General features: G+C 38.8%; 2 protein-coding genes across 5 annotated transcripts in view; both read right to left on the bottom strand.

Annotated features, from left to right (window-relative positions):
• Window positions 1-1,138, bottom strand: part of LOC114912635 (probable glutamate carboxypeptidase LAMP1) — a 28,237-nt gene extending 27,099 nt beyond the window's left edge. For all 4 annotated transcript variants that reach the window (XM_073252864.1, XM_073252865.1, XM_073252866.1 and 1 more), the window contains exon 1: window positions 20-1,138. In XM_073252864.1, the coding sequence (XP_073108965.1) occupies window positions 20-1,123 (1,104 nt within the window). In that variant the 5' untranslated portion in view covers window positions 1,124-1,138. The remainder of the gene's footprint in view (window positions 1-19) is intronic.
• Window positions 1,139-8,019: 6,881 nt separating this feature from the next.
• On the bottom strand, window positions 8,020-12,653 carry LOC105040263 (uncharacterized). Its single transcript, XM_010916723.3, has 3 exons — window positions 12,462-12,653; window positions 10,114-12,218; window positions 8,020-8,322 (listed from the first exon to the last, which is right to left on the bottom strand). The coding sequence occupies exons 2-3, from the start codon at window positions 12,193-12,195 to the stop codon at window positions 8,233-8,235; spliced, it is 2,172 nt and encodes a 723-aa protein (XP_010915025.1). The 5' UTR covers window positions 12,196-12,218; window positions 12,462-12,653; the 3' UTR covers window positions 8,020-8,232.
• Window positions 12,654-13,017: the final 364 nt, after the last annotated feature.

Raw genomic sequence — 13,017 nt, forward strand, 5'->3', positions numbered from 1 at the left:
AACTGACACTCCAACTTACAATGTATGTGAGGTTGAGGAACCCCGGACCGGGCCCAAGCCGGTACAGGGGCGCCCCCTCGACGCCCTGCCAATCATCGGGCGCCACCTGTCCGCCAATGGTCCTCAGGATCGCCTCCCCGTCCTGGGCCGACACCGGCAGCGATGGGATCCCCGGCATCAGCCCGCTCGCCGCAACCTCGGCCGCGCTCCACCGCTCACACCCGCTGGCGCTTGCCCACCCGGGCGTCGTCGGGTCGCCAGACCCCCGGTACGTGCTCCCCACCTGCACGCCGCTTGCCGGCATCCCCGGTCCCTCCGGGAACCGGCCCTGCCCGCCACCGCCGTAGTCCTTGGCGTCTGTGAACACCACCGCTGCCGCAGCCCCAGCGTCCTCCGCGTTCTTTATAATGTCCCCGCGATATATCTTACCGTACCTCGCGAGGACCACAGCCCCGGTGACGTTCACACCCGCGGCCCTCAGGGCGGCAAAGTCCTCCAGCCGGCCGTAGTTGGCGTAGGCAGCCGGGCCGGCGGCGGCGCCGGAGCGGGCGTAGGCGTGGAAAGTGGGGAGCACCTCCGCCGCCACGTCGGCATAGGGATCACCGGGGTAGATCTCTTGAACGAGGTCGAAGGCGAGGGTGGGGCCCGGGGAAGGACGCGGGGAGGGCGAGAGGATGAGGGAGCGGCGGAGGGGGTAGGTGAGGAAGACGTCGTATGAGACAGAGTGGGCGGGAAGCGAGGAGAAGGAGAGGGCGGCGAGGACGTAGGCGGCGACAGCGGCGTTGGCCGGGGTGCCGGCGACGTGGGGGCGGCGGGTGAGGGCGAGGAGGTGGCAGGCGGCGGTGGCGTTGTCGGACAGGGAGAGGAAGAGGGAGTGGTAGGTGGATTTGGAGGGGGGAGAGATAGTGAGGTGGAGGACGAGAAGGATGGTGAAGGCGGTGAGCAGAACTCGCACGGTGGCAGATCTGCTGATGGTGGTGGCGGCGGAGGCGGTGGAGTGAGTGAGAAGTGGGATTTCTATAAGGCGAGGCATTTCCTCTCTCTCCCTCTCCTCCCTCCCCGTGTCCCTCCGAAATGAGTTTTGAGAGGAGGAGGGAGGGCCGAAGTAAGATGGGATTGGCATTTGGCAGTGACGCTATAAATTCTTTTCTGATTTTATTTATGTCGTTTTACCGTAACATTAATTACTCCTTTCATATGATGATATCTATTTATTTAATAATTTTATTTGAATACATTTCTACATGGCTGCTCGGATGGTGGAGATAAAGTTGAAAGAGCGATACCGAGGGGCTGACGAATCTACGGGGTTTTTGTTCGGACATTGGTGTTTGTCCGTGAAATTTTTGGATTTTATTAAGCTAGCACAAATAAGATTAGTGATCTAAGACCACTAATGCTTTAAATTCTATGATAATTTAATTATTGATAATTTAAGATCATTATATTTGATAAATCATAATTTAATAATTAAAAATTTTTAAATATTTTTGAGTAATCTATTTAGTATTCTATAGAATTTAAAATCATCAATTATATAATATCAAAATTATTCATAATATATTTTATAAAAATATATTTATTAATCATATATAATATATTATAAATAAAATATTATTATAATTATTAATATTAATAATTAATAAATTTTATAAAAATATATTTACTGGTACTATAAATTATTAATCCTATCAAAATATATTAATTATTATTATAAAATTAATATTTTTATACTTATAATATATTATTTATTAATATGAATTTTTATATTGATTAGAAGAATAAGACAAATAGAAGTAATATATTAAAATTTTTTATTATATAAATATAAAATACAATAAGATATTTTTACTTTAATTTAAAATTATCATTAAATCATAATACGACAATAATATGATTAATCATATATTATACTATAATATATATCATAAATATAATATATAATATCATATTAATATAATATATTAATAACTATTGATATATCTTTTTTTTGTTTGACTAAGGGATATTTTTGTCATTATATTTTAGTGCAAGATCACTGTCTAGGGATGACCTTGAATTTCTAACCTTAAGGACGGGTATCTCATTACTAAGTTGGGGGATGATTTGAAGAGTGAGGATGATTTAAAATCACTATCACATAGGATCATCATGATGTAACTAAATGCAGTGATCTCATCATTTCCACTCATATCATCTTTGATCTTGAATGAATCACCCCATACCAAATGCCCTGTAAGATTTCAACAAAGAAGCATGCCTTATAGATCCTAAAAAAGAGAAAATGAAGCATATTTTTATATGGATAATATTGATAGTTAGAAAAAATTTTTGCAAAAAAAAATAAAAGATAGTTACCTAAAATATTAATCTTAGATAAAAACAATTGTCAAAGTTTTATTTTGGATAAATTATTGTTCTTGCAATATTTAATTTTTATTTGTGGAGTAGCTCCATGATTCACTTTCTCCTTTTGGGAAAATCAATTTTACAAACCTAATAGCTCTTTCACATCATGTCCATAATTCCCATCAAAATATATATTTATGAAGATAAGAGTTAAGAAAAAATATATTACATTGCTCAACTTGATTTTATGAGTCCTATGATTCCAGCTATTGTATGCATACAATACAAGCCTATATTAAAACAAAAAAAAAAGGTGATCTGAGCCACTCTATTAACTTAAAATCATATTTAGCATATTCATTCTAAATAGATTATAGATGAACCATATTTATTATTAAATGCAGCACAATTGACAATACAAACTATATACATATCACAAGACCACTGTCGTAAAATCATTCAGAAGTCTTAAAGAAATATAAGATGAGCACAACAATTAATATAACTATATGAATCAATTCTTATTATTCTACTAGCTCAGCATTTCAACTTTGTATATATTTATTTAATAATGACGTACGATTAGAAAGTCTTGTAATAGTTAACATTTCTTTTTTTTAAGCAAAAAATAGTTAATATTTCATGTCATTTTAACATTTCAAAAAGTTAAACTAATTATGTTTTCTCACTTATATAATAAAAAAAATCTAAGGTTACATATTCTTTCTTAAAAAATATAAAGATGGATGTTATCCAAATATTTCTGACTTACGGCCTTTAAAACACCTTGTGTATATATTATTGATCTAAGATCAAGGAATAGCGACCATATTAGAGAAAAACTAGGTGGGAGCTAGTGCTAGGTCACAGCATATAAAAAATAAGAAAATACCCCCCCTCCCCCCACCTCTTTATTTATTTATTTATTTATTTTCTTCTTGAGGGGTAAAAGATGATATTAGAGAAAAGCTAGAGTAGTAGCTCTATGATTCACTTTCTCCTTTCAGGAAGGGTCGATTTTGCAAACCTAATAACTCTGTCACATCATGTCCATAATTTCTATCAAAATATATATTATGAATAGAGGAGTTCAAAAAAAATATATTGCATCGGTTAACTGGGTTCTGTGAGTCTTATGATTATTCCAGCTATTGTAGGTATAGAATATTAACTTATATTAAAAAAAAATGAAAAAAGAGTGACCTGAGCCACTCGACCCACTCCATTGACTTAAAGTCACATCTAGCATATGCATACTAAATTGATTATAGATGAATCATGTTTGTTATTAAATGCGGCACAATTGACAATATGAACATAATATATATATGTGTGTGTGTGTGTAAAGTACCACCTATTGGTACATGTCACGAGGCCACAATAGTTATAGTGCGATCATTCAAAAGTCTTAAAGAAATATAAGATGAACACAACAATTAAAATAACTATATAAATTAGATTTTATTGCTTTAATAACCCAACATTTCATTAATTTATATATTTGTTTACGATAATGACCTAGGTTAGAAAGTTTTGTAATAGTTAACATTTCTTCTTTTTTTTTTTAAGTGAAAAATGGTTGATATTTCATGTCATTTTAACATTTCAAAAAGTAAGCTAATTATGTTTCCTTACTTATATAATAAAAAAATCTAAGATTACAGATTCTTTCTTAAAAAAATATATAAGGATAGATATTATCTCAACATTTTTTTTCCTCATAAACCTTCAAAACATCTTAGATATATATCATTGATCTAAGACCAAAGGATAGCGACCAGATTAGAGAAGAGTTAGGTGGGAGCTAGTGCTAGGTCACAGCATATAAAAAATAAGAAAATACCTCCTTTATTTTTGTTCTTGAGGGGCAGCCGACGAACCACATTGAACAGTCATTTGCAGAGATTGCAGACTATGTACTTAGGTGCCGGGCCCTTCTACGAGCAATTTTTTAAGACAAAATTCCAATTCTTCAAGATTATTTGTCTTTTTTTTTATCTTGGTTGATTTAGGATCACGCTAGATAATTGCTAAATAGCTAGGTTAGAAAAGTTGCTTGAATTCCTTTAGATACGAAGTTCGGCAGCTGTCACTCACAAATTCGTCACTTATATGCCAAAGTTTTTATTGTTATTCATTTCAATGCCGAAGTTGATGATTGCTTTTCGGCTATGCATTCACGTGCACAAGCAAGCACCAAAAAGGGGCCTAAAGGCCACGGCACCGAATCTAAATCGTCGCCTGCCGACCCACCCAATCATTGAGCTTCGGTTCCTCGTAACCTTTGGTCGCATGCAGCATCTCACACCCAACTTAAAGGCAGGTAACACTCCACCCACCTATCCTGTGGGGCCGGTGAAAATAGTAGGTTTCTAACTCAACTGCTGAATAAGAACAGATCGGTAGGACTCTAGACGCATTACATGGTGATGGAGACGAGTAGATGACCGCGTTTTGGACAAATGTTAGGTCATTTGAGGATATAAATCTTCTCGATAAACGAGTGCTGACTCATGTGACGATCCTATATCACACCTTTTGTGCATCTCATAATCTATCCTGGTCCCTGATGGGACTGATAAGAAAAAAATGGATGGTATTTGGTAAGAGCAAGACAATGCAGCATAGCAAAAATCACTGTGACGAGAGTGAAGCTTACCCGGTCTCACAGGGTTGCATCCATTATCCGATGTATCTGGCCTTAAACCTGCAGAAAGGAACCAGGTCATTCAATAGGGATGGGACTCCAAAGTCTATCAAGCATTTTTCTCCTAACAGCTTTATGAATCATGCCAATGGAGATAGTAATATCATAAGAACACAAGATATTTAAGATAAAACTCTATCCAACAGTCCAAACAATGATTACAGCAACGACTTTCCAGGTGGAAAGCAGTGTATCAAATCAAAGCAACAACTTTTAAGGTCCTATCAGAAGGAAAAGAAATGCAGTATAGTCTGCATAATCACAGTGACAAAAATAAACAAATTGAACACATCAGCATAGCCTCATGTGAGAGTCCAACAACATTCACCTCACCTCAAACCTCATAGTCTTCTAAAGAACAAAATAGAGTAGCCGTACCAAATAAACAGAGAACCAAAAAGACCAAATGAACCGGTTAAAGATGCTTACTCTTCCTCATGGCTATTAAACATTCGAACTACTTTACATGATTAACTGGACTGGCAAATAATTTAGAGCTTTTTATTGATGATTTTACAAAATCCATAAGTTGTGGTCTGGTCAGCCAGACTTATGAGGTCGGAACCCATGTCCAATCCGATGTGAAGATATTGTCTGCTTTGGAGAACTTCCAGGACGTATCTTGTACGGTGTGGATGCACCCCTCATGACTTTGTCCTTCTGGGCCCGTGCCAAAGCGATCGGATCCAAAAGGCACCTCCACATGGGAGGGGGGCTGCCAAGCCTTATAAGATAAGGTGGCATGACTGAACAACTGATGTGGGACTAAAGTCCTGCTTCCTCCGCAACAGTAGCCCTTCCAGTCAGGAGACCTTGCCTGTTGGGAGGAGACCTGCATGGGCCGCCAATGTTGCAGTTCGATCAGTCAGGTTTGTGAGGTCAGAACTCGTGTCCAACCTGATGTGAAGGTATTATCCATTTTGGGGGCCCAATTGGGATATACCTCATACGGCATGGGTGCACCCTTCACTGCTTTGCCCTCTTAGACCCGTGCCAAAGCGATCGGACCCAAAAGGTGCCTCTACGTGGGAGGGGGACTGCCAAGCCTTATAAGACAAAGTGGTCTGACTGAACAATTGATGTGGGACTAAAGTCCCGCTCCCTCCATAACATTGGTCCACCCAGTCAAGGAACCTTGCCTATTGGGGGGAGACCTACATAGGCCACCAGTATTGCGGTCTGGTCAGTCAGGTTTATGAGGTCGGAACTCGTGTCCAATTCGACGTGAAGGTATTGTCCGTTTTGAGGGCCCACTGAGATGTACCTCGTACAGCATGGGTGCACCCCTCACAGCTTTGCCCTCTTAGGCCTGTGCCAAAGTGACCGGACCCAAAAGACGCCTCCACGTGAGAGGGAAGCTGCCAAGCCTTATAAGGCAAGGTGATCTGACTGAACAATCGATATGGGACTAAAGTTCCGCTCCCTCCATAACAATGGCCCTCCTACCTGGCGTGCCAAACTGTTGCGGTCTTTTTCCAATGGATAATCGGTAGTCGGTTTGAAGCCGATTAGGAATTGCGCTTGTTAGTTGGCAGCGGGATTGTCAAAGAATGATGTGTCGATGCCGGATAAGATATGCACAGTCAAGATCAAGACGAAGGATGATGATAGATGCACTATCTCAAAACCTAGAGATTCTGTCATTCTTTCCTGTTAAACCATTCTACTGACTTGAGCGTCAGAGTGTCTTCGTCGGAGCCACCTCCAGCAGAACTTGTTTTGCAGATCTTCTTATTTTAGCATCGAGTGGAGCCTAGCACCATCTTACTCCAAACTCTATCATCATCCTTCATCTTGATCTTGACGTGTATACCTTCTTCGGTATCGATACGTCATTCTTCGGCAATCCCGCCTCTAATGGCAGACGTAATTCCTAATCGATTTCAAACCGACTACCGACTATCCATCGAAATAAGGCCTCAGCACCCTAAAGTGTAAATATAAAAATATGTGTCACCCATTTTTATTAATATGCATTATTTGAGTGTTGGCTCCAAGCTTCTCCAGAGCTAATAGAAAGATGACGTACCCTTGACCTCAACGCCATCCCGTGTATAAGAATATACACAAGTTGCTCGTTGGATGCAGATGCTCCCAAGTATCAAACTGCAATAACAGATTGCAATATATAGTACCCAAACTTCCATCACCAGCCAGAATGTTGGCTATTCTCGGATGTAAGTATGTCAGAGAGGCAGAATAAAATAGTTAATACGGGACAAATCATTCGGCTACTCATATAAATAAATTGAGATGGGGATCCTTGATCTCAAGGAACTCACACTTCTAATGGAGATTCTATCACTAAGGATGCATGTGGTTATATTTTTTTAATTTTAAATTTTAAATTTTTAAAAAATATTTTTTATTTTTTTGATTTTTGTTATTAAGTAAAAATAAAAATATAAAAAATATTTTGATAACTACGTGCTATAAAGCAAAAGGTAATATTTGGGGACGGCAGGTGAAGAACTCGACGAAAAAGAAAGATTTGGGAAGGAAGAGAGAAGAACGTGGGGAGATGAAAAGCTCGATAAGGAAGAAGAGTTCGGACTCTTTACTTTTTGATTTGACATTTTAGATGTCGAGAAGCGAAAAAGCAAGTTTTGAAAAGCAAAAATTTTTTGCTTTGCATATAAAATAATTATTTTAATTATTTTAATTTTTATTTTTTACTTTTCATGATGTTACCAAATATTATTTTTTAATTTTTATTTTTTAAAAATTTAAAAATAAAAAAATATTTTTTAATGACTAATCAAATGCACCCTAAATAAATCACTGAAATCAGCAACTGAATAGATAAAAACCTACTGCTTGTAGCTTGGTGGGTTAACAAGATCTTGCCAACTTGCCTGACTAATCATTGATGCAGACAAAACAAAGGTTTGTGTTGACAAAACTATCAAAGGGAGGTGATGCAGCAATAATGAGGCAAAAATTATGTGAGATGCACTCTGAAACTTCTTAAATTTCTTTTCATGCAGAGTTAAAGCTGTCAAGCGGGAGAAAAGAATTACATGTTAAAAATAATCATCCAGTTGTGTCAAGCTTTCTAATAGTACAGTGGTACTAGGAAGCATTCGTTTTGTCAATACAACAAGTCAAAGAAATCGGAACATGAAACAACAGGATACTGTTTCGATCAGCACTAAAAGAACTGTCTCATCTTCAGCTCAAGGAGAAGTAACCCGGTTGCGGAGTCGGATTGAGCGCCTCAAAGGAGGAGTTAACTCCTTGACTACCTCTTCTCTATCTTCAGCATCCTATTTCATCAAGACATGATATAACTATTAGACACATACACCAAGATTAGTTTCTTGAAATAATTAAGCCTATTAAATGGAAAAAACCTGCAAAGCAGAGATTCTATAAGAACCATGACTTTGCCTCAGACTGGTAAACATCGAGCATATCTTTTGAACAGGGTCAATCCAGATGTGACAGTAATATTTTTGTACTAGATAAAGCTCAAATATGCTCAGTCAAAAAACTGATTTACTTGAAAACCAAAATAGAAGTAAAAAATCATTTAGCCCACGTAGAATACAGATGTGATTCTCAAGTTCAAATTTGAGTAGCTAGCATGACTGAATTTGGGTAAATATATCCTGACATTTATATGCAAGTATGAATACATGCACAAACCATCTGCTTGTTGTATAAACCAGCAGTTTTCACCCAGAAACGTGTGAACAAAGAGTGATCCTAAATCCAGAAGAAGGTGTTCACACAGAATCATTAATGTAGCATCTTAGGGCTATCTGGATTATTACATAATTCACTTCCAAACATATTTCCAAACAAACTCTTGATTTGGACCCATACTCCTGGGAGAAAGGCAGAATAATTTTGCAGACAGAACATTTGGTAACATTTTGAGTCTAAACAATCAAAACTCAGAATTGCAAGAGCTGCCACAATAAATTCTAAGTGCGATTGCCAATTGTTGTTCCTATTCATGAAAATATATGCATATATCATTGCATATAGGCATATAGTTATATTTATTCCTGCTCTATCACAAATTTTCTGAAAAAATCTGAAAGATCAACTATGGGATTTTTTTTTTTTTTTTTTTTTTTAAAAAAGGACTCTTCTACATTTATCTTGATTAATATTAAGATACTGAGTTTCACCATTATCCCATAGGTCAGAAGGGGTTATGCACTAAGGGACTGTTTGGTATTCCTCCAGGATATCCTGCAAGAATCAAGCCCATTAGCACCCAATCCACAATCATCAAAGGACCACACATGTCCAAGTCAAAGATTCGGACTGTGGGCCTAATGGTCAGCAGGAAATAAAAAAAGACCTCCTTTATTCCTCCCCCAAAATTTAGGCTAGGATGGTATGGAGTGGGTATGAGCCATGCTCAGATTGGCTATCCCATCCATGAATCCGGTAAGAAATCTAGCGCAATCCTATTGGATTATCCAAACAGGTCCTAAATATTTTTTTTCCTCGTCTGATGTATCCTTGACATGTTATTCTGCTTCCCCAGTAACAAAAGCTAGAATGCAATCCATCTTGATATATTGACAGGCAGCACATTAACATATAGTGCATCTTAAATTTTTACTTAAAAAAGAAAACTTATTCGAATTATTTAACAAAAGCACAATCATGTTTCATATGTGTACTTTTTATTAGTTTTATTTCCATCCTCATCTCTATTCAACAATCTCAACTATGACAAGCCTTGAGCATTTGCATATGTACCCATATTCACTAAGTTCAAGATATGTGGTTGTTTATCATAAAGTATGGGAAAGACTAGCCAAGCAAAACTTTACTTTGACGTAAGTTCAGCTTTTTAACTTTTTCCCCTTTTTTTAAGGATATTGGTGGGAGCACACCAATCATTTCAAAAAAAAGATGCAAGAATAGCCTGTGCTAAACACACAGCAAAATGATTATGCTATTGAATTTCTGTGCATGATCCAAGTAATTGCCAACAGGGTAACAAATATAGTCTCTGTATTAGTCTCAGAACCTATTGAATATCTGAATATGCAATCAATCAAATGCCTTGCTAATTATCAAATATGCAATACCTTTTTCTTTTGCAGCTTCCGAACTGGAGAATTTCTGGTTGAAATGGACTCTGCTGCTAATGAAGACTCTAAAGGAGATGGATAAACCTTATTAGCTGAAGATGGAAGGTTCTTCTTCACTGAAATCTTCCTTTGAGATTGAAACAATTGAAATTCCTCGGCCGAGTCAGCTGACCTTCTCACTTTCTGACCTGAACCTTTCCCAGGGATAGTTCCTTCTACGACTAAGAACTCTGCAAGCAATTCCACTGTTGGTGGTTGAACTCCATTAAACTTCATTTGTTCATCATTCGAATGAGTCAGAGGCATCTGATAAACATCTGAATCACTATTCTTGTCCTCCACTTCTTCCTTCGCAGACACAACTGACCTATTATTCTTCTCAAGTGCTAACTCAGAAGCACGTTTGAGAGCAGGAGGAATGTGAGATTCACATGCTGAGATCTTGTGAAATTTTAAGTATTTGAGCAAGCCATTGAAAACAATAATCGTTGACAAACATGTCAAAAGATATAGCAGTTGGAGCACATACTTTGATGCAAACAGATAAATGCTGTCCGTTTTCAATTCTATATCAGAATTACTGGAGACTTCAGATTCTTCTAGCTTCTGATTATTGGATGATATGCCCTCGGCAATCTTGGACTGAGGAATATGCAAGCATTCATCAAAATCAGAATTGCCCATAACCTGCACCTCCTCTCCAAGATCTTGCTTTGGTTCAAAAGAACCACAAACATCAGGGGCATCTTGACCAAATGATGAGTCAATTGCAACCAATTCAGTCTCTGAAACTTGTGAAGATTCTTTCAAAAGCTCAGCAATATTGTGTACCTCCATCGACTCATCTCTCAAAATCTCAACCTTTTCACGCCCTTCATCTTTAAGTGCCACAGTGTTTCCTTCAGTATATGCTTCCTGCTCAATCTCATTAGAACTAGCCACCTCCTCACTCATTTGTTCAGCCACTGAGTCAATATCACCTAATGTTCTATTCTCATGCATTGTATCTCTTTCTCTTTCTGTTATTAGTTCAGTTCCATCAAAGGATTTCTTCTCCTCAGATGCATCCTTTCTAGCAGTATCCTCCAACGTTAGAAGTTTTTCATCCAACTTTTCATCTTCAATTAAACTTCTGAGATGGATAATTGATATTCCTTCTTCCAAATCCTCCTCTTTTGGGACTTCCCTTTTCAAACCATCAATTGCACATGTTAGTTCCCTGGAATGTATGTCCAAGCACACATTTGACAATCCCATTAAGATCCCCCAGAAATTTCCAGGAAATTTGTTCAGATTATGGGCTCGTTGATCAAGCCCTCCATCCTGAATCATCTGATAATTTTCTTGAAGGCCTCCATATTCTTTTAAAGTAGGAACAGAAGCATAATTCATAAAAGATATGTAAAAAAATGAGGGCAGCAAAACCCCAAGTACAAGAAGTAACCTCCATGCAATTCTAGAATACCATGGCGTCACCTCCACCTCCTCTTCTTCTGCGTCATCATCCTCGGCATCACTAACAACTTCCTCACTTTCTTGAACATCTTTTACTTGGAAGGATGTCGGCAAAGGTGTGGAAGACGCTGACGATGATTCCTCCGCGGCGGTCTTCTTGGAATCAGATGAAGAGCTCCACTCGGCCCCTGATCCCTCTTCTTCTTTCTTCATCTCTCCCTCTATGCGCTGAAGAATTTCTTGACGCCTATTTGGATTGTAGCGGAGGAACTCTGGCCTTGGGGATGTGTAATTGATCAGCGGATCATATGGAGCCTGAGAACAATCAGGGTTTATGGCATTTTGATCACCAGAGACCTTCGAATAAAGGGGCATGACTCGAGAATTGGCACCAGGATGGCCCGAAACCACCATGGCATTTTCTTGTGGGGTTCTGTCGTGGTAGAGATCACAAGAATCTGAGAAGGGAGAATCATTCTTCTCGGCCAAGATCTTCTTCTTTGAAATTGCCGGTGTGGTTAAAGGGTTGGGGATCTTGATTCGTTTCGCCGGATTCTGTGATCTTGGCCCAATAATTTTGTGAAAATGCCCACTGTTCTCATCGGCATCTTGGGCAAATTCCATAACAATATTTCTTCTTGGAGAACCTGGAACCAGAATTGATGAGAGAAGGGCAAAATAGCAACAAGAGAACAGCTAAAGAATCCCAAAAAATGGGGGAAAAAAAAAAGAAGAAATCAAAAGAGGGCAACCAAAAAGAAGAAAAAAGGGTAAAGAAAAGGAACAGATAATATCTAAAGAATCCCAAAATTGAATCATATGGAGAAAATATTGTCATGGGAAATGAAACGAAGGACGGACTGAAAACCGAAAAGGCGAAAGAAATTCACCAGAAGGGGTAGGATTGGCGATGCGATTTGGAGAGAGAGTTTTCTTGGTGAAGTCAATTGGAGATCCTTCTTCTTCCTCGATTAGTCTTCCACTCAAAAATCTCTTTTTTAGATCAACCCAAAAAATCGATCCTTTTTCCCCTGCAAGAAACGCCGGGAGGCTACTCTTCGTCTTCCTTCTCGAGGGAGTCGAGAAAAAGTGACCGTTGGGAAGGGTTTTATTCGCTTGAGACGGCGGTTCAAATTTCGAATTCTTCGACGGTCGGATGCTCGTTTCCACAGGGCTGCCTCTTTCCAGTGGACCGGTTTGGATCCGGTGGAAATGAGTTGTCGTCTATTTTGGTAAACAAATAATACTTATTCCAAAACAGCTCTCCGATTGGATTCTTGCTAGTTTTGATGGAAAGCACCGCGACCCATTGGAGCAGGGGTGAGCAAAAATCAAATCTTAACCAATCAAATCGGTGAAATCGAACCAAACTTGCATCGGATTCTTGCTAGTTTTGATGGAATGCATCCTGACCCATAGGACAGGAGTGTTGATTTTTTTTTTTTT

Source organism: Elaeis guineensis, chromosome 2 (assembly GCF_000442705.2).
Source record: "Elaeis guineensis isolate ETL-2024a chromosome 2, EG11, whole genome shotgun sequence".
NCBI classification, from domain to species: Eukaryota; Viridiplantae; Streptophyta; class Magnoliopsida; order Arecales; family Arecaceae; genus Elaeis; species Elaeis guineensis.